Source organism: Cyprinus carpio, chromosome B17, assembly GCF_018340385.1.
Source record: "Cyprinus carpio isolate SPL01 chromosome B17, ASM1834038v1, whole genome shotgun sequence".
Classification (NCBI taxonomy): domain Eukaryota; kingdom Metazoa; phylum Chordata; class Actinopteri; order Cypriniformes; family Cyprinidae; genus Cyprinus; species Cyprinus carpio.
The window spans coordinates 1,951,616-1,974,220 of record NC_056613.1 but is presented as its reverse complement, the minus strand read 5'-3'; the positions used below and the strand labels follow the sequence as shown (position 1 = coordinate 1,974,220).

The window sequence follows — 22,605 nt, the reverse complement described above, 5'->3', positions numbered from 1 at the left end:
AGGTGGAGCTGAAACCCTCCAGGGCGGCACAGGTGGAGCTGAAGCACTCCAGGGTGGAGCATACGGAGCTGAAGTCCTCCAGGGTGGAGCATGCGGAACTGAAGCCCACCAGGGTGGAGCTGAAGCCCACCACAGCCTCTCAGAAAAGGCTGAAGACCTCCACGGCAGAGCATACATGACTGAAGCTCCCCATGGTGGAGCAGATGAATACCACAGCAAAGCAGATGGGAGAGAAGGCCACCTTGGTGGATCAGGTGGAGCTTGCGACCACCACATTGGTGCGGGTGGGGCTGAAGACCACTGAGGCAGCGCTGGCAGAGTTCTTGACCACCATGGTTGAGCAGACTCATGGGTAGGAGTAGGGTCTGGAGTGTACTTGTGAACTGGAGCGGATTCCTGAGTGGACTACAAAGGCTCCTGGACTGGAGCAGGTTCTTGAGTGGACTCTGAGAGCTCCTGGACTGGAGCAGACTCTGGAGTTGTCTCTGTAGCGGCCTCCATGGCTGAGACAAGAAGAGCGGGCTGCTCAGTGATGGCCCTCGCGGCAGCAGCAGTGAAATGGGGTGGCTCTGTAGTGGCCTCCATGGCCGAGGCAAGGACAGCGGGCTGCTCAGTGACCTCAGAAACCAACGAACATAGGACCACCAGAGTCGGGTCCTCCAGGACCGCTGGACTAGGGACCCCCGCAGTGATGCGAGTTCCTCGCACTGTCAATAGAGGTGGGTCCATCAAACTGGAAACTAGTCTCAAACACCTTGGGACCCCCTTGTGAAGAGGTTCTGGACTGGCGGCCATCTTGAGAAGAGGCTCTGAAATGGCGACCATGTCAGGACAAGACTCTGAAATGGCTGCCATGATGGGAAAAGGCACCTCTGACTGCCTCCCTTTGTGGGCTAGAAAGTCCACAAACACCCCAATGGACAGGTGCTCCATGTCGAACTTCCTCCAGGTGCTGATGGGCTCATCAAGGGCATAGGAAAACAGTGGCAGTGGAATGGTATGTACTTCGGTTCTGGGGTCATGGTTCGATACGAATTCCTTACAACGGGGAAAAAAAAAGTTCATTTCTGTGACAGGCTTAATTTGTACAAAGAAAGGAAACTCAAATGGTAGAAAGCAACATCCTATTTGTTTTCTTTATTTTACAAAAGCACAATGTTTTGTTTTCATTGTGTGTACACAAATAAAAGCAGACCTTTTTACAGTGATGCATTGTGGTGACTCAAATGCAGGAAGAAATGGGCTTTTAATGATAAAAATAAAACAACAAAAACTACCCCAAGGGGGAAAACAGGCAAGGCAGGGCAGGGCAGGGCAGGGCACCGACAGTACATTCAAACAACAGATCAGCACAGGACTGCAGACACCAGGAGAATAAATAGAGAGACAAACGAGGAGTGTAACAAGGGACACAGGTGGAGCAACTGAAACAATAATGAGATAAAAAGAAGTGTGGGGTCAGACAATAGACAGGAGAGCACATGGCACCCACAACAAGCCATGTGCTCAAACAAACATAGGTTTATATTTGGTGGAAAAACAGGGTGAAATATGATGGCCGTGTATGTGAGAATTTGTGTGCAGTGGTTGTTCAGGAAATATACATTTATTGTCTGCTTCAATATCAGCACATGAAAGCAGCCCAGAACTCAAGGGATCTGCAGGCAATTATCTCACTTGTAGTATTCACTGCCCCTACAGTCACAACATTAGCTTTCATAAAAAATTCATGCCCCTGTGCTTTTGCATTTAGTAGCTGTTCTGTTTGGTTCAAACACGCTGCAGAGAACAGTCACTCTTCTGAACAGGGAAGCATATGTGCTTTTCAAATCATATTTTGTGTAAATGGGTTTTGCTTTTGCAGTCAGGAAGAATGATGCTGAACACTCTCTGAACTGTTTTATATCTGTCATTCCTTCTCTATACCTAGTTTCGGTTTTACATTTACATTTATTCTTTTATGCAAAACATTTTAAATAAAACAGCCCCGTTCACAGTGTCCACTACAGCAACGATGCAATGCTTTTGACTTGATCTTACATTTGCAAAGTGATAAATGAACTGGAACTAATTACAGATGCACATTTTAATCTCTTTTTAAATCATCATTTAATTGGAATGGAATGCTAGTTAAGAAATTTTACTCTAAATATATTTAAAGCAACTTTATATTTTGTACCTTGAAATATCAAAATTGTTCTAATGGTACACTGACTTGTAATGGAGCAAAAGGTATATATTTACTGCAGTGAATTCCACTCACTTACCCAAAGTTGCAAAAATACGCAAAACTACATACAGTTGCTTTAAGTTGATATAATTCTTTAGGGTCTTAATGAAAAGTCTATAACATACTTTGGTTAAAATTTCTCAATGGTAGTGTAAAAAAAAAAAAAAAAAAAAAAAAAAAAAAAAAAAAAACATTTTTTTACCCTGTCAAAAACAGCTCTGTTTTCAGCAAGCTCTTTTTTAGTCCATGTCCTTTAAACGCTAATGAGCTCTGTTGACCCCACCCCTCTCTTCTGTGGGGTGACCAGCAGACTGTAAACTGACAGGAATCTCAGAACAGCCTGGTTTGAGAAAAGGGATTTTTAGATAGGGATTTTTTAAAATAAAAAAAACACTGGGTGGATTTTAATCATTATAGGATGGATGTGTACACACACTTCCAAAAACACATTTATGTTCAAACAACTTGTAAAGTTAATTTTGCATCCGATGAGCCCTTTAACAATATGGTTTTTATCAATTAAATAAATAAAAACCGCAGCAAATGAAAAAAAAAACGCTTTGTTGATTTTAAGGTATTTTCTTCTTCTTCTTCTTCTTCTTCTTCTTCTTCTTCTTCTTCTTTTCTTTTGTAGTTTAATAATGCATGCATCCCAACATGGACTCTTTTGGGCATTTTTTCCCTGTTACTGAAAATGAGGTTTCCACTACTCTTCTGGTTTTATCATGACAGTTTAATTAGCTCAGAGCGGTTAAGCCGCCCAGTATCTCTGTCGGATGCGGCGCAGTGTCTGTTTGAAGATTTGGACTCTCTCCACTGGGACGGAACTAAAGACGGGGGCTTTTGTCATATTCCTGTGGCAGAGGGTTTTGCTTGTGCTCTGCTAATCTAGGAATTTCCCGATGTGCTGAAAGCAACTGCAGTGGATTTTATGGAGCTCACAGATTGTGCTCAAGGAGGCTGTTTTATTCCCCCAGCGTTTTTTCTTTAACATAATTACCGGTTTAAATATGAATTGAGCAATAATGCAATGCGTTTTAAATAGAACAATAATAGTAATGCACAGGAACTCTAAAATATGCTGACACAGAATATATATGCCTGTGTCTGTCTTCAAATAAATAAAGTGTTTTAATGTTTTGCTGTTTATATTCTGCAGAAAACCCAATAACAATGGCAGGTTTCCAATGTCATAAAAAGTCAACGTGTTAAACTGCGTTTTATTCCTGGACAATAATGGTGGAAATATTTATATAATAATTTATTTAAAAATATAAATACACATATAAATAAATAAATGTTATATCAAACATTTTTAAGGGTGGAATTTATTTATTTATTTTGTAGTCAGAAGATTTGTGTAAATTGACTTTCATAATCAAACCCACTTTGAGAAATATTCATTGTTCATGAATGTATGATTTATCCTGGACAATAATGGTGGAAACATTTATTTATGTATGTATTTATTTAACCTTTAAACGTGTACAGAAAATTTACTTTGAAAAAAAAAAATTAAATATTCAGTGTTCATAAAAGTCTGGCAAATAAAGTGTGTTTTTTTTTTCTCGAAAATAATAGTGATTTATTTATTTATTTGTTTGTTTGCCTGTCCATTTAATTATTTGTTTGTTTGTTCAGTTAAAAAACGTAAAGGTTTGTGTACAGAAATAATAATCATATATCAAATAAAAATCGGAGTGAGAAATATTCAGAAAATTCATAAAAAGATAATTTTTATGTATTAATTTATATTGTTTTAAAATATATAAAGTATATAAATACACACACACACACACACACACACACACACACACCTCTTTCTACACACACACACACACACACACACACACACACACACACACACACACACACACACACACACACACACACACACTCATATATACTTTTTATATATATTTTAATATACAAAATATACATAGTATAGTACACTGTATATTTTTTTGTCTTTTTTTCACTACACGATATTTGCAACTATTATTGTGAAATGGGAAAATCTGTCCTTACACAGGACGTGTCCAGACTTTTAACTGGTAAATTATTCATGAGCCCCACAAACAATTTTAAGTAGCATCATGATCTCATACACACACACACACACACACCCTCCAGTACAGGTATCGCGGAAGTGACGTCACGGAGCGCGGAAGGAGTGGGGGATGAAGCGTTCCAGAGAGCAAGATGGCAGCAAAATCCGATGGCGTGGGGGTCGTTACCGGTTTCGCCCAGCTGCACAACTTGGACGAGGCGGCCGGCGACGAGGATGCGCTGGACAGCGCGGCTATACACATCTGTCACTGCTGCAACACGTCGTCGTGCTACTGGGGCTGTAGGAGCGCGTGTCTGCAGTCGCTGCTGGGCGACAGGGATGCTGCTGCTGCTGCTGGAGGAGGAGGAGGAGGAGGAAGCAGGCGGCCGCAGCATCAGCACCAGCCGGAGGAGCGCCTGTGGCTGGACTGCCTCTGGATCGTCCTCGCGCTGCTCGTCTTCTTCTGGGACGTCGGCACGGACTTGTGGCTGGCTTTGGACTACTACTCCAAACGGGACTATCTGTGGTTCGGACTCACGCTGTTCTTCGTGCTGGTGCCGTCGGTGCTGGTCCAGATCCTGAGCTTCAGGTGGTTCGTCCAGGATTACGCCGGCGGCGGGCTCGGGGCCGTGGAGGGGCTCAGCAGAAAAGCCACGGCGGATCTGAGCTCGCGAATCTACGGCAGGGACAGGTGCTGTGTGATCTACATTTGGGTCTGGCAAGCTTGCGTGCACATTCTTCAGATGGGACAAGTGTGGAGGTAAGAGGCTGGGCGTCACATGCGCTGATCAGATGCACATGATGCGCTTGTTTTGACTCCAGAGATCATGCACACATAAACTGAGTGATTGCATGCACATGCATCATATGTGACCCTGGAGCACAAAATCAGTCATAAGCAGCACGGGGATATTTGAAGCAATAGCCAAAAATATCATTAGGATGTTAAGTTAAGATCATGTTCCATGAAGATATTTAGTAAATTTCCTACCTAAACTTAAGTTTTGATTAGTAATATGCATTGCTAAGAACTTTATTTGGACAACTTTAAAGGTGATTTTCTCAATATTTAGATTTTTTTGCACCCTCAGATTCCAGATAAATCTCAAAACATTGACTCTTATTACTGGTTGTGTGGTCCAGCGTCACATTATATATCCATCAAGTCAAGCAGTCTAGCTCAGTGGAAACACAATGTTTTCTTTCTCTTGCTTCACGGCTTGTTCAGTATCCTCTAACCATCTGTGTAACGATGCCAAACAGTTCATTTCAGCAGAATGACGGGCTCACTTCGGGCTGGAGAGTGTGAAATCGATAGAGCTTGTAATTAATTTACTTGAATGACCTCTGCAAGAAGAAAACAACCTCAGTCTGGTTTGGTTGGTTTTGCTGCATCCAGCTTGGGCTTGATTTTGTAGCATGCTGCGTGCACTTTAAGTCTTGTCTTCAGGATGTTGTCAATATTTTAGCTGTTCCAAGGTCATATTTCATGCTGATTGAGAAGCGTGTGTATTCTGGTGAGGGGTTGCATTGGTCTGATGTGGTCTGTTAAGCTCTGGAGTTGAATAGGACTAAATGATGAACAAATAAGCATGAAACAAAGCTTTGCATCACCAGCATTAGCATTCAGATGCTTTTAACCAAGTGCAGAATCACAAAAATGTCATCAAGATACAGCATGAGGACGAATGGGTGAATACACACATTTTTTTTTTTACCCATAAATTGTAGTTGAATATATCACACACAAAAAAATATAGCATAAAGAAAAACTTGTTTTGCATTTTGATATTTTACATATAACAGTTAATTACAATTTGCTCCCAAATTTTAATTACTATTATTCACATTACTTATACGTTAATTTTTTCTTACTCCAATATGTTATTTTTTAATTGCAGATATAAAATTAGTAAGTAAAAATAAAACATTATGTCTAAATATTTTCAAATTTTAGTAATATGTCCTAATTTTTCTGTATTAAAAAATGAGAATTAAATTATTGTAGTGATTTTGGGGAGGTAAATTTGCTTAATTGACATTAAATGAAAGTCAGGATGTAAATAATAGTAATAATTATACTAGAAAAATATATTTGAATGTTTTATGAGAATTTCTGCAATTTCTAAGAGAGATTATAAAATGTATAAAATTTTAAATGTTAAATATTGTTATTGTTATTGTTGAAAATTAAGTCTTTGTGGTGATTCTCTGGGTAAAATGTTCACTAAAATATTAATAATAATATATATATTTTTTTCAATTTTTCTGGAATGAAATGTATATGTTGACTGATTTTGTGGAATTCATCTAATTTTCATTTGTCTTTATTTAATGCCATAGTTTAGTCTGTTGGTGAAATGGTGCAGAATAACTTGAACCGGTCATATAAAGTGGAACATTCATTTTAAATAGCATTTTCATAGAAATGATTAGATTAGAGAAGGATTCTAGGCTGCATGATTTTTCAGTCAATCCACTTATCAGATTACAGATTATTTTGTGCTCTGTTCTGTTCAGTATATATATAATCGCCTGTGATTAGCTCCACACAGCGGCGGAACCTGTATCCTGCGACTGTCCAGTGATATGTAAGAATAGCTTGTTGTTGATGTTTGGCTTCTTCAGTGGGGCAACAGGAGACAATTAGTTGACTGTCACGCCGGTTAAGATCATCTGTTGGGCTCAGGGGTGACCAGAAGCTGACGGGCGCAGGCAGAGAATTTGTTCCCCGTCGGCGGTGCTCACACTCTCTGGATGAACATATGCTTCCCTTGGCAGAGATCTAACACTGATGAGGGCTGATTACGGTGTTCAGAGTGTAAGACCCCAGCTTGACTCTGAGCTCTCTCAGCATGACGATCCATTCAGCCCTTCAATGCAGTTACTTTACACATGCAGATCATGTCCAGTTGTTATTCGGTGACATTTGGGCTTACAGGATTGAGAAAATGATATTCTGAATGTTACTAAGAGGACTTTTGGACCCTACTGTTGACTAGAATTAATCAACAAAAAAATGAATTAATAGTTCCAAGATGGCTTGTTAGTTTGTCTCTGTCTAATATTTTAATTTTTTAATATTCCATGTTGGTCTTAATTGTATTTGGTTTTGTGCACACATTATTTTTTGCTGCATATCTTGGCCTGGACACTTCTGTAGAAGAGATTTCAAAAAGAACTTGGCCTGGACACTTCTGTAGAAGAGATTTCAAAAAGAACTCAAAAAGTTAAAAAAAGTTTTTTTTTCCGAGAGGATTTAATTTGTGTTCGGTTTTACTTGTTTTACACAAGTAATAATAATAATATCGATTATATGGAACGTAAAACAAATCAATCAACGAGAGAAACACAATTTTGTGTTGTTTTCCACTAGAGGATTTTTTTTTTTTTTTTTTTTTTTTTTGACTATGATGACAAAGAAAAAGAAATTTGTGTGTTTAGAATAAAAATGTAGTAAAGACTGCAGCCTGTTTCTTAAACATTCACCAGTTGTAAAACAATTGCTTTTTTTCAACATTGCAATTAGTCTAAAGTGTTTTATGTTGGTCGGCCGTAATGCAAGATCAGTAATTGAAAAAAAAAAAAAAAAAATGAGCTGTTTTTTGCAAACCCAACCCTCACTGCTGCATTCCTGGATCAGTTGTAGAGGCTTGATATTACATGCAAATGCCAATCCAAACACGACAGGAATTAAATGTGATTTTATTTTTAGGTAGAAAGACTGAAATAGTATTTTCTTGCAAAACGTACATCAATAATCTTTATTTAGAAATGTAAAAAATACGTCTATATTTTTCAGTATATTTAATGAATTGAACAAACACTTAACCCTAAATATTGAACTGAAAAAAATAAAATAAAAATTAATTACTTTTCCTGTACAAATATCTAAACAATCTTAAATCAAGATATATTTACTTGTATATATTATATTAAAAAAAATATAATAAAATTTGATTACTTTTTATGTATTGATTTTTTAAAAATATTAAATATATATTGAATAGTTTATAGTTTTTATATTTAAAAAAAAAGATGGAATTGGAATGAGTATTTATATTTTTAATTAAAAGAAATTTTCTTACCTTATTGGCACTGATGTTCTTGTCTTATCGTGAAGAAAGCTGCAAAGTCATCAGCTGTAAGAGTCCGAATATAAAAAAAAAAAAAAAAAACACTTAATTTTGATAAATGTTTAAAAAAAAAAGAAGTCATCTTGTTTCTCACGTAAATTAAAATGTTTGTACTGGAAAACATGACAAAAATACAATTTTTTTTTTTGCAGTGTGCTATTTTCACACGAATAGTTCCTGAAATAATTTGCATAGTTATGGACAAGTTTAAAAATTAAAACGGATGAAATCCCCTAGACTTGCACTGAAGAAGGGACACGGGATGTATCTAGAGACAAGAATATCAAAAAGAGCATGAACTCTTTTTATTATAGAACCTCTAAGAAACCACCTACTGTTATTCCTTGCAAGGAAACACAAGTATCTAATTAGCATTCTTGCATCTGTTTTTAACCCTCTGGGCAGCATCCTATTGAAACGGGTTAGCTGAAGGTCCATGCGGTCCTGTTACGCGATCTGTAGTGATCTGTAGTCCAGCAGCTGGTGTAGCTGTAGATGTTGGCATTGACACACTGACCTGAATTCTGTTCTGTATATGTTCAGTGCACTTTCGCTCACCCCGAGCCCCAAAGCTCACACCTTTCACCGGCCCGTTACTGGCCTTTTACTGCCTCCACTTAACCGCAGCACGAGCGGCTCCTGGGACACACTTCGCTGCTACACGGATCCCTCTCACAAGCTGCTGCTTTCATGTTTTCTTGTCCACCCACTCATGCAACCTTTACCTTGTTTAATGTTCAGCACTTACATTGTTTATATATTGCGAATGCGCTATTTCTCTAGAATGACATGAGAAATACAAGGTCTCCAGTACCAGTTGCTCATAGCAGGAGACTCATAGTTGATGTGTGTAATGTTTTTGAAGTTGAAATTCTTTGAATCTTTGTCACATTCCAGTTTAAAGTTATGCATTTTATCCAAAGCAATTTAGAATAGGAACGTAAGCAACCCATCACAGAGCCAAACAATATTTTCAGTGCACAATGCCAGGTTTATTAAAGGGGTCACATGACATTGCTAAAAAATAACATTATTTTGTGTATTTGGTGTAATGAAATGTGTTTATGCTGTTTAAGGTTCAAAAAACACATTATTTTTCACATACTGTACATTATTGTTTCTCCTCTATGCCCCGCCTTCTGAAACGTGCAGATTTTTACAAAGCTCATCGTTCTGAAAAGCAAGGTGTGCTCTGATTGGCCAGCTATCCAGTGCATTGTGATTGAGTGAATGCCTCAAGCGTGTGACGGAAACACGAAACACACAGCATCTCCACGACATGGCGCCGGCAGCAACAATACTACAGCGAGAATCAAAGTTAACCCTTCTTTCTTTGCGTGAACATTTGGGCGGTGTTATGCAAATCTTCCCTCATAGTTATGTAGATATGTGGGGTGTGTTAGAACGAGGCGTTTTAGGACGTCGTGGACGACTCTTAACTTTTATAAAGAATATCTCTTTGGGTTTGAGACTTTAGTCTTTGCAACTTTAGGGATCTTATCTATGCATGAACAGCTTGTAACACTCCAAAGAGAAAGGAAAACTTGAAATCACATCATATGACCCCTTTAAAAAAGATAGACTAAGAAACGATGAAGAACGAAGATTAATACTTTTTTTTCAATGTATGCAGTATTAGTTTAATATTCAGTAATGGTTATTGTATTTTTATTGATATGCTATTATAGTTTTTAATAATATCTTTTTTTTTTTAATAAATCTTTGATATTTTCCACGTTTATTTTAGTAATTGTAAGTGCTTTAGTAATTTTGTGTGTGTGTGTGGGGGGGGAGGTGTTGTCATTTGTTTTTAGCCTTTTTTATGTCTCTGTAGTTTATTAATTTGCATTTCTGTGTGTTTTTATTTTATTTTAGTTCTTATATTCTATTCTATTATATTTTTTTCAGTTATTTCATTTAACTTTTATTTAATTTCCCTGGAAATTTATCAAAGTACTGATCTTTTTTATTTGAATCAGTTATTTATTTTATTCTGTTATCTGTTATTATTCATTAGGGTCATTAGAGTTAGAAAATCAACAACAACAACAAAAAACTTGTTGCCAAGGCATTTCTCATCTTAATTTAATTTAATTTGATAAAAAATAAAATAAAAACTATTTAGATTTATATATAAAAAAACTATTAAATTTTTTTAATAATAAAAACAACAAAATGACTAAAATATTTTTAAATTAAAATGAAAACTAGAAAACTAGAATCTTTGTTTCAAAACATTAAAAGAAACTACAGTATGACACTATAATAAATCTGGTAAGAATGCAGAAATGAATTCACTTTGAAATGGTCAATATGCACAGGGATTTCTGATTTCATAATGTGTTTAGCTTCTAAACCTGAGTAGCTCTTACATCTACTTAGCCACATAATCCTCCATCATCCATTTAACCTTTCAGATAACTGTGAGCCTTAACTATTGTTTCTTTTTATTGGGGAATTAGATTCACTGGACTTACAGAGAAGATTGCAGCTATAGTTTCAGCCTTAATGTATGAGGGTTCCTAAGGATTATGATTGTTGAATTCATTCTGCAGCTGTGACTAAAAATATAATACAGAACAGAATACAGAACACTGAAACTGGGATTTGTTGGATTGTAAATAACTTTTAGGAGTTGAAATTAGTTAGATAGAATCTATTGTTATAGTGAGACTGTTTGCTCTTTTTGTCATATCATGCATTTTTTTTTTTTTTTATATAATAATTTGTTTTTGTGTGCAAAGGCTTTTTTTTGCTTCTGTAAAGACCAGAATATTCATCTGTCTGATTTCTGAAAGTGGCGGAAATTCAGAAAGTGAGACATTTTTATTGTGATCTAAAACTTACAGTGTGTTTTCATGGTGCATCAAAATGTGCCTGACCTTTAGATGTTTTCACAATCATGCCCCTTTGATAAGTGCTCAGAAACGTCTCAGTAGCTGAAAAAGAGGTCTAAAAGTCTGTTTTCTCAGATTGTATTGCTAACTGCTCAACAGTCTGTTCAGCTTTAAAGCTTTTATGAACTAAACCCAGACTGTTTCCTTATAAAAGATTCAGCTGTGAGATCCTGAGTTGCACACAAACCTCAGTGTTAAAGTTGTGTTCAATTATTGATTGCAGGCAAAATCTGTGAAATTTTCAGGGTAAAAGCATAAAGCCTATGAACTGAATCTATCCTCCCTGCGGGAGTTTCAGTAACAGCTCTCCAGAAGAGACAGTGTCTCAGCAGGTTCTTTCTCTTAGTCATGATGCACTCGCTTGAAATAGCACCTGAATACTTCATCTAGGGGTCAAATGAGAGAGCAAGCGTGAAATTTTCCTGTTCCACAAAAATCCGGACAATTCACTGTAGACCTTCATATCAAAAAGGAATAGTTCACCCAAACAGGAAAATATGGTCACCCTCAGGCCATCCCAGATGTAGATACTTGTGTTTTTTCATGGGAACAGATTTGAAGAAATGTAGCATTACATTGCTTGCTCAGCAATGGATGCTCTGCAGTGAATGGGTGCCGTCAGAATGAGAGTCCAAACAGCTGATAAAAACATCACAGTAATCCACAACACTAAAGTCCAGCAGTTAACCTTTAGTTAATACTTTATGATGGATTTGTTTCTTAGAAACATGCAGCTTTTCACTATATAAGATGGTAATTGATGTACTGGAGTGGTGTGGATTATTGAGATGTTTTTATCAGCTGTTTGGACTCTCATTCTGACGGCACCCATTCACTGCAGAGGATCCATTGCTGAGCAAATGATGACTGCTACTTTACTCCAAATCTGATGAAGAAACAAACTCGTCTTCATCTTGGATGTCCTGAGGGTGAGTATATTTTCAAGAAATATTTATTTTCAAGGAATATGCTCTAGGTTCAAAATAGGATCCAGGTGTAATGTTTTCAGTGTTAATATAATGTTTTGCTTGTATCATGGTTTCATGAGCAGAGTCAAACTGTAAGCTTTGGAAAAAGGAGCATGAAGGTTGCATTATTTCCTGACATTTAGAAACACTTGTGTCTGCATGTGGAACAATCTCTGGTGTATGCCGGTTTACATAATTTAAATTTTATTTATTTATTTATTTTTACTGTGACATACAGTTTCAGAACTAATAGACAAATTAAATAAATATCAAACAACAAAACTGTCTTTAAATAATGTATAACTTATCATAACAGAATAAACGCTCTGCTGGAATACATTCAAATCATTTGCAGATCCTTGTGTTGAATTATGCAGGTCTCTGCTGAAATCTGTCACCATGTATTTGCGGTTTTGCAGTTGTCACTGTGTTTTTTTAGAGGGTTATTCAGTGTTTTTCTAGCTGATATTTTATGCAATATATGTAGGCCTAGAAAATAAGACACTTACTGGAGCATTGTTCTGTGTATTTACATATCCAGGGCAGTTTTGTCACTTTCAGTGGCATTTTAGCTTCAGCCAAGTACCTATGATTTCTGACCATCCTCACATTGTTTGCTTTAGCTCTTTTTTATGGCCAAATTATCATGTGGTATGCTATTGTGTTGTTGAAAAATGTGTGAGGGATAATGTATGGTTATGGTAATAAATCTCATATCACCCTGAAGGGGGTTGTTTTGTGATTAATAACAGACTAGAATAGAGTTCGTTTTGAGTTTATGGGGTATTTTTCCAACCCAGGCTCATTAGAAAAACATGCTTGTGGTGTCATTTTTGCAGATTTATGTTATGCTTTTTGCACTTTGCACGACACTTTTAAAGTGGAATGTCCAGTGAATGAATGATGCTAAAAGCGTGTTTAGTTTTAACCAAAACATGATGAATGTGAATCTGGCAGTGTTTTATTACGTTAGTTTTTATGGTTGTTGATTTGTGGTGTTTTATTGTTTTGTTTTTTGTTGAAAATGTTGAATGTAACATTAAACATTACTCTAAAGCTATTGTATTAAAACAAAATCTTAAGAAATGTCAGATAAATCTGCTTATGTTTTACTGGAGCTTAAAAAACTACTGCCAGCCCAAGGTTGTAGACTATGCCATTGTAGTTTGCTTCTACTGTTTTTTTATAGCTCTTTTATCGTAATTGGTGTTTCATGGGACATGTACCCAAGTGCTTTACATTGCAAGTGCAATGCTGTACCAGGTGAGCTTACAAGCAAGCTTACTTCAGAAAAACCATACATATGGAGCTGGTTATGTAATGTTTACAAATCATGCACTATGGTTAAAGTGTTTTGAGGTCATACATACTATTGTGCATGAAATTAGCCTTTATTAACTGATAATCTTTTCTGTAATCATCTCTGATCATGCTCATGATATGTATTTACTTTTCTTAGGATTTTATTTTTCAATTCAGACTTTTTCTCTCAGAATTGCAAAAAAAGAAAAAAAAAATAAATATATATACTATATATATATATATATATATATATAATATATATATATATGAGATAAAAAGTCGCAGAAAATCTGTTTAGATTTTTATTCTTTGGCAAAAAAAAAAACTACACAATTGCGGGATGTAAAGTCAGAGTTCACTGCAAGGAAAAAGTCACAATTCTGAGCTTATATAATGCAATTCTATGTTAATATCTTGCAATTCTGACTTTTAAATTGCGAGATACAAACACAGATTTGCATGATATATGTGAAAAAATGTGAGCGAAAAAGTCTGAGTTGCCTTTTTTTGGCAGAAACGGGTTTGCATAATATAGACATTTTATCATCTGATCAAACTTCATATTTTATTTTTGTTAATTATATGCATGTGTATGCATATATATTTACCTTAAGGTGTGCAATATGTAAAATGTCTTTAGTTATTGAAAAGGAACAGTATTCAGGTTCAGAATTCTCTTCTCTTTCTAAATAGCACGTCCATCCCTCTGCTTTACGAGATTCTAATTTCTGCCTTGTTTGGAGTCATTTTACCCATTTTCATTTGATGTCTGCTCGACCTCATAATTCTGTTGCAGTTTGGTTGTTGTGTGTTCTCCCTCATCCCATTCTCATTTCATGACTCCATTATGTTCTGTTTGTTTTGCATTAGTTTCCCTGATGGACTGATGATCTAGACAGAAGCAGTTTGGTTTGGGACAGGGAGGTTTACTCGCTCACAGACAGAAAGAATGAGAGAAAGAAAGAAAGAGGCTTCTGGAACAGAGCGAGATGAGTGTAAGTCTACCTCTCTGTCTCTTTATTTCCCCCCATTTTTAACATTTGATTCTGTATTATTAATGCAAAAACATCTTTCACATTTCACCACCTCTAACAACTTGTTTTACTTAAAAAAATGTACTTTGAAGTGCTGGAAAGTGAGACGGAAAGAGGAGAAATTTGGTGTATCACATGCATGCATAATGTTCCCAGTCATTTTCCCATTGTCTCTCTCCATATGTTTGTTGGATGATAGTGGAAATCCTTTTTTTCATAGTATTCCCCAGGAAGGATTTAGCGGGAAAACCCCAGGATTTCACAGGCGTGCAAATCTTTCATCCGAGGTGTCACACTTCTAGATAGAAACCAAAGTAATTCTGTTTGTTTGTATTTAGACTCTGGAAAAGATCATTGCTTTATGGATCTATGTGATGGTGTGCTTATTTTCATTCATAGTTTTGTTGCCTGTATGATAGAGACTGGGGAGATGGGAGATCGATAGGCTGCATTAACACGGCACATCTGTATTATCTCCTTTCTAGAGCTCTTGCTGTTTCTCTGTTTTATTAGCACTGTTTTATTTCTGTATTATAATGACTTGATTTATAAAAAAAATTTTCTGAAAGAAATGAATGCTTATATTCTGCAATCATGCATTAAATTAATCAGAAGTGACAGCAAATATGTTTATGTTAGAAAACATTAAAATATGTCTACCTCATATAAAAACTGTTAAAAAAATCCTCAAAAATGTTACTCTTTTCGACATTGATAATAATAAGAAATATTTTCTTGAGCAGCAAATCAAATCAGCATATTAGAATGATTTCTGAAGGATCATGTGACACTGAAGACTGGAGTTATGATGCTGAAAATTCAGCTTGGCATCACAGAAATAAATAACATTTTACAATATATTCAGATAGGAAGCAGTTATTTGAATTTGTAAAATATTTCACAAAATTACTGTATTTTTTATCAAATAAATGCAGCCTTGGTGTGCATTAGAGGATTCTTTTAAAAAATGTTGCTACTAAAACTTTTAACTGTATGTTACAGTGCATCCTATGAATTTGTGGCTAAATTTATCAGCTTTCATATTTTAGTACATGCACTCCATGCTTTTAAGGCTGTATTGATTAACACGGGAAACAGCTTGGATGACATGAAACCCAACATTACTGTAACCAGCCCCCATTCCCATCCCATCAGGGTCGATATCAGTGGCACAGCTGCATACGGTGACTCATTCAGCTGGAAACATAAAGCAAATAAAGGCAGATCACTGAGTGACTTCCTGTGGTACTATTAGAGAGATTTGAGATATAACTCTTTCTGTCTGGCATGAGACTCATGCCTGAAGCCTGCTTGATGCAGCGGCTTTAATATCCCAGTTCAGGCAGTGCAGTATCCACTGGCTATATATCAACACAAAGGGTGTTGTCTGTTTGTTTGCATACAGTCAGTATTGGCCATTAATCATTATAGTGCAGAAACGTCCCGCAGTGACTGTAAATAAATGCAGTGTTAATATGTAAACTGTGAAATCGCTGAGATGCGTATGCGATATACTGTGATATCTCACTCCGTTTGTCTGTTTTCACAGCTTTACACTCCAGACTAGAGTATATGAGAAGTGCAGGGTTATTATATAAAATAAAACCATAAAAACATTTCTTACTTTAAATAAAATTTTTATGGTTTTCATTAGGGTTATTATAGTTAATTTAATTTAAATTAAATGCAAAAACAACATTTTTTTTATTTGGTTTTTTGAAATAAAAAATTATTACAAAAAAAATATATATATATTATATATAATTTTTATATATATATATATATATTAAAAAAATTAAAATAAATAAAAAGCAAAAATACATAAAACAAATTCAAAATATAATTGAAAAAAGAAATAATAATAATTGGAGCCGTGATGCCTTCTTGTCAATGGTATATTGTCACAATGTGAATATTGCCCTAAATATTTGTTCTAAAATGAGTATATTGTATTTGGGTACTCCAGGATCAGGATCAAGAAACACTGATGTAATAAGTCTGCCCTTGATGGGAAACTCCTGCTGCCATGTGCTTCAGCTCATTTTATAGACATAAATAATTCACACTCATGTTCAGAGTCGCTGTGCCTCAAGCAACCTTTGAAAATGATGGGCACATGTGAATGATACAATTTATTGCACATCTCTTCTAAATAAATGGTTACATAAATTATTTATTTGTTTATTTATTTATTTATTTATTCATTCATTTATTTATTTTCCAAATACCATCATTTTAAGGACACTCAGTGCTTTGTAACTGTGTCCATCTCTGGTAAAATGCATTGATAGGAAGTCAGATAGTGATGCCAATTGAACAGTTGGACAAATAGATGCTAAATTGGAAGTTTTTGGATGCAGCACCACATATAATGTAGATTTATTGGACATTAACTTGCATTAAGGTGACTAGATTTCCGAAAAACCAGAGATTTCCTAGTTCAGTGGTCAAAATATCATTGAAATCTCACTTGTTATTCTCTATTAATTAAAAATGGGGACAATATATTTTTCCATTTTTTGTTTTAATTGTTTTGAGTTCCATATACTGATATTATGAATAATAATTATGATGTTTGCAGGTCTAACTGTCCCTAACTGGTTTTTAATGCAATTCACCAAAAACAGAAAAAAGTAATAAAGATAAAAACAGTAAATAACAAACAGATCTTTACAAAAATATATTACAAAAATAAAACAAATACAAGTACATACAGTAAGATAAATAAAACTGTATTCAACAAATATTTTTAATTTTCTAATTGGATGCAATATTTAAATTTTCACTTTGTGACTATTTTAATTACAACTTTTCAGATTTTACTTAATGTTTGTGCTTTTGGAAATGGATCTTTACTGTCTCTAAAATTAGGCTGATTATTTTACATTTTAGGCTAATTTTGAGCACAAAGTATGTGTTTCCTGCAAATATAATTGCAAGTGTATTATTTTAAAAAAAATTGTTAAATTATTTATACATATCAAAGAGTGCTTTCCCCACATCTATAATTAAGATGTGTTTGGGAATTACTGCTTTGTGATGGTAGAACTTTTGGGACTGTTTAAAATTGTGTGCAAATTCTATTTATAGGTATCAAACCAGTATTTCTCTGGTTTCTTTGTAACACACAATCACAAAATTGAAAAAAAAGACAACTGCATATATTTTTCATATACAAAAAAAAAAAAAAAAAGATCCTGTTTACAAGAATGTTGCTCATTTTGTCCGGAGATGTGTATGTTTATTAACTATGCATCTCATTGAAAAGGCTCATTGGAACATGATGAGATATGAATTCACTGAGCAATTAATGGTGTTGGGTTTTTGTAGCTTCTGGTAATTGAAGACAAAGTGTGCACTTGTAGTAATGTTTTGATCTTCTGAACAGGTATATCCGCACAATGTACCTGGGCATCCAAAGTCGACGGCAGAAGGAACACAGGCGGCGCTTCTACTGGGCGATGATGTACGAGTATGCTGATGTCAACATGCTCCGGTTGCTGGAGACGTTTTTAGAGAGTGCCCCCCAACTGGTGCTACAACTCTGTATAATGATCCAGAAGAACCGGGCCGAGACGCTGCAGTGTGAGTGTGAACCATACGTTAGTGGAGTTAGTTCAGTCAACTAAAGCTTAGCGTTTCCAATTGTATATTAAAGTAATATTTATAAGTGCAGCGCTGCTTTGTTTATAGCGGTAAATCTAATTTAGATTCAAAAACTACTCATGCTGCATGTATGCAACATCTTTTTTTGGATTGTGATTAAATTGCATTGGTTGCCTCTAATTTTAAATGGAAAGAGTACAGATAAATCCTTAGTTTGTTTATATAAAGAGATTTCTTTTATTTGTGTTATTTGTGGTCACGAAAACACATAGTTTGTATGCATTTTTAAGCATTATGGTCTAAAAGCAAGTGATTTTAAGCTGCTGAAACACAGTCAGCAGTAAAAGAGAACTCATTTCGCTATGTGTTTGCTTTGTCAGAGAGGCGCGAGCATGAAGATGGTATTATTGCTGCTTTATAGGCCTTGAACAGTTAAATGCACACACTTGTATGTGTCAAAATGCCAATTTTTGCAAGTATCCTCATAAACACAGTAATTTAGGTCTTAAGTGAAAGCAAACAGAAGAGAAAGATAATGTGTAACAGTATTTTGGATCCAGCAGCTCTTAAAGTGACAACAGTCTTAAATTCCTGTCGTCTGTCATTCATGTTACTCAAACAACAAAAGAGAGAAAATCTCTCACTGCTGTTGACTACATCTTGTAAATTTAGTAAAAAAAAAATATGTATGTAATTTACACAGTGAAGAATATGCAGTGTTTTTATACATTTGATTATTTTATACATTGTATTTAGCTTTTCTTATTTATTCTACTGTAGTTTTTTTTGTCCTTGCTTGTAATTAGTTTCTTGTTCTTTTTTAATCTCTGACTGTTTACTTGTCTTCAGTGAGCTTGAGCTTTTTTTTATAATTAATTTTTTTTGTGTTATTGATACTGGTGACAAGAACTATGAAATTTCTATGGTATCATAAAGACCTTATTTAAAGCAAAAATAACTATATTGTGATATATATCGTTACCGTATCTCATATCGTGATACAAGATTTTGGTCATATCGCCCACCCCTTTCTCACAGCCTTGTTTTTTTAATCCACATTTAATTAAATATGTTGTCTAACCTGACTTAAGTCTATGACTTCAGTCTGTTATATTTGTGTGCCACATGCAGCACTTCCATGAAAAGTAATGTAAAGTGTGACGAAACAAGAGGGGAGGGTCTAGACGAAATCCAAATCCAAATGGTCACAGGAGACACATTTAAAACACATGGTAAAACCAGGTGCAAACGGTCATGTGTCTTGGCTGACTGCTTGTGATCAGATCACTGAAAACATATCTTAATATCAGGTGGAAACAGGGCCTCTGATAATTATACTGAAGACTGTCTCTCATCATGAATACCTCACAGGTGTCTCCTCCGTTGCCTCCCTACTCTCGCTGGCCTGGGTCCTGGCTTCATACCACAAGCTCCTGCGCGACTCCAGAGATGACAAAAAGAGCATGAGCTACAGAGGTGCGCTGATCCACATCTTCTGGAGGCTTTTCACAATATCCTCACGGGTGCTCTCCTTCGCCCTCTTCGCTTCCATCTTCCACATCTACTTCGGCATCTTCGTGGTCGTGCACTGGTGTGCCATGGCGTTCTGGATCGTGTACGGCGGCACGGATTTTTGCATGTCCAAATGGGAAGAGGTGCTCTTCAACATGGTGGTGGGCATCGTCTACATCTTCTGCTGGTTCAACGTGAAGGAGGGCCGAACACGGTTCCGCATGGTGATCTACTACTTTGTGGTGCTTGCCGAGAATACGGTGCTTACTTGCCTGTGGTACGCCTACCGAGACCCAGTCACCACCGACTCCTATGCAGTGCCGGTGCTCTGCGGGGTTTACCTGACCTTCGCCTCAGGGGTGGTTTTCATGGGCATCTACTATGGGTTCCTTCATCCGATGGGACCTAAAATAAGGGTGCTAGCCAGCTCCTGTTGTGCCGAGCTTCTTTGGGGACTTCCATTACCCCCGGAGGCCGAGCCCATAGCACCCACCCCACGACCACGAGCGTCCCAACCCACTCCCAGCCGGGCTTCCATGGGGGCCTTTGGCCAGCAGGAGGACGCCTCGGCGGACACCTGCCTGCCCGTGTTTCAGGTGCGCTCGCCCGAGCCCACCACTCCCTTGGGCCGCTACCGGCCGGAGGGACCTCTGATCAAGATCGACATGCCCAGAAAACGCTACCCGGCCTGGGATGCTCACTTCGTGGACAGGCGCTTGCGAAGGACGATAAACATCCTGCAATTCATCACGCCCGCCACCGTCGGGATCAGGTACAGGGACGGACCACTGCTGTACGAGCTCCTGCAGTACGAGTCGTCCCTGTGACGTCTGCCACGTTTTGCGAAATGCATGCCATTTTGGTTTCCGTATAAATGCGTACTTGTGTGTAAAAGAGTGTAAGCATCAAGCATTGCACATTTTTCTTTGACGTGAAAAGCCTCTAGAAGATGTGTATATATTTTGTATGTATATACTGTCTCTTTTTTACAATATCCATTTAGAAATGTGTTCCCGTGAAGGGATATGTATGCATCATGGTGTTTACAGCCAGCGGAAACCATTACATTGGAAAAATGGAGATTGTTTGACCACATCAACACCGCCTTGTGTTTTTTTTTTGTTTTTTTTTTACAATTAGCTGATCTGATATTTCAGAGCCCTTTTTTCACATTTGCGTTGATCGATATGCTCAAGTGGTGGTTTATATACAAAAAGCACCTGCTATAACCTAGATCTTCCACTTGTGATTTGCATTGATGGTGCAATCAAAAGTCACTTATTTTCGGTAAGAGTTGAGTAGGAACTTCTACTAGCAAACTACAGTAGAGGGATTTGGCCTGTACGTGCCCCTTTACACTTACCTCTGCAGGTGAGAATCAACCTGTCAGACAAAATCCAAGTGGCATTCATTGTCTGTTTGCCTTAAAATCTGTATTTAGTTTGTTAAAGTGTCTTGATTATTGTATTCTTTGGTTATTAAAGAAATACCTCATTGACTCTGTATAGCACAGTTCAAATCCATTAAACCCTTTGCACAATAAGTATGGTTAATATTGCACTGATTAGTGGGAATTTATATTAAGAATTAAATAATAAAAGCACACAGCTCTTGGGTGGTTTTGAAGGCACAGTTTTGTACAGAGAATAGCACATCGATTGAAATCCTCAATTATTGGGATGTTTTTGTTTCCCGGCTTTGTTTACACCGCAATCCAAAATACCTCATTCTAATTTTCAGCTAATTTTCAGCTGCTTAAATTACATGAATTATTTATTGTTCTATTTCTGTTATAATTATAACTTAAAAATATTGTTTATAACTTTTTTTTATTGAATTTCTAGAAATGATACATTTATTAGAATTGACCAAGTTTAGCATCATTCCACTGACCAAGTGTGAAAATGTGCAATTATGACGCAAGTCGAGTTTGATTGGTTGATTGGAAAACACATCAGATTCAGCTGCGGTGTGAACATAGAGCGTGTTTTATCTCATCAGAAATAAGCACAGAAAACCCCGACAAGGTGGCGTTGTATGACTGGTCCTCTCCATTATTTCAACCTCTTTTTGAGCATTTAGACTGCATAGTGTGTATCCGGTTACTACTCATCTGTTTGTCTGGTCTCGTCATCCAAAATTCCAAGTAATAAACTTGTGAGGTGCAGAAATGTGGCCGCGGTTCTCCGAGAAACCCTAGCCCACATATTTTTCCTATGTGCAATGACTTAATTGTCAGTTTTTTTAACATTTATTTTATTCTAAGGTGCAACAAGATGCTAAGCTAATGGCATTTGAAGTTATCTTTGCCTGAATATACCTGAGTGTATTTACACAAGTAACCTTGGCAGAGTCTCACCAGGAGGGTTTTGTGATCGTCTGAGAAGAGGATGATAATTGCCTCAACACACAGGGCTCGCTGCTGCCCGCAGCGCGAAACAAAGCCAAATCACATCCTCTACTGTAACAGTCTCTCTCTGCTATTGGTGCATCCAGCCGCCTGTCAAGGTCGTCCTCCTTGCTGATTGGTGCTTATAGTGAAGCATTTGTTTCTTGCTATCTAAGCATGCAGTTTGTTTTTTGGTGCTACTCTGATTATTTTGCCATGTGAAAACTGTGGGATTATGAAAAGTGCACCAAGTATTTTTAATTTTTTTTATACTGTAAAATAATTTTACTTGTTGCAAAATAAAAAAAACTGCACTTCTGAAAAGTGTTTAAAAAAAACAATTCTTCTTTTGCAAAATGTATTAGATGTTTGCTAGTAAATTTCACAAAAAGTCAGTAAAACATTAAATTAAACATCGATTTAAATATTATTATCTTGTAAAATGTACTCCAATAATTTAAAGCTTCAAAAAACTTATATA

The 22,605-nt window shown here is 36.5% G+C and overlaps 1 protein-coding gene across 1 annotated transcript; it reads left to right on the top strand.

Moving 5' to 3' along the window:
* The first annotated feature begins 4,325 nt into the window (after positions 1–4,325).
* On the top strand, positions 4,326–21,080 carry LOC109106864 (XK-related protein 6). Its single transcript, XM_019120124.2, has 3 exons — positions 4,326–5,040; positions 18,006–18,202; positions 19,595–21,080. The coding sequence occupies exons 1-3, from the start codon at positions 4,433–4,435 to the stop codon at positions 20,560–20,562; spliced, it is 1,773 nt and encodes a 590-aa protein (XP_018975669.1). The 5' UTR covers positions 4,326–4,432; the 3' UTR covers positions 20,563–21,080.
* Positions 21,081–22,605: the final 1,525 nt, after the last annotated feature.

Excerpts from the sequence above, each read along its gene's own strand:
- LOC109106864 (XM_019120124.2), top strand. The coding sequence starts at position 4,433 with ATGGCAGCAAAATCCGATGGCGTGGGGGTCGTTACCGGTTTCGCCCAG. Across the intron at positions 5,041-18,005 it reads CAGATGGGACAAGTGTGGAG|GTATATCCGCACAATGTACC; the intron begins GTAAGAGGCTGG and ends TCTTCTGAACAG. Across the intron at positions 18,203-19,594 it reads CCGGGCCGAGACGCTGCAGT|GTGTCTCCTCCGTTGCCTCC; the intron begins GTGAGTGTGAAC and ends AATACCTCACAG.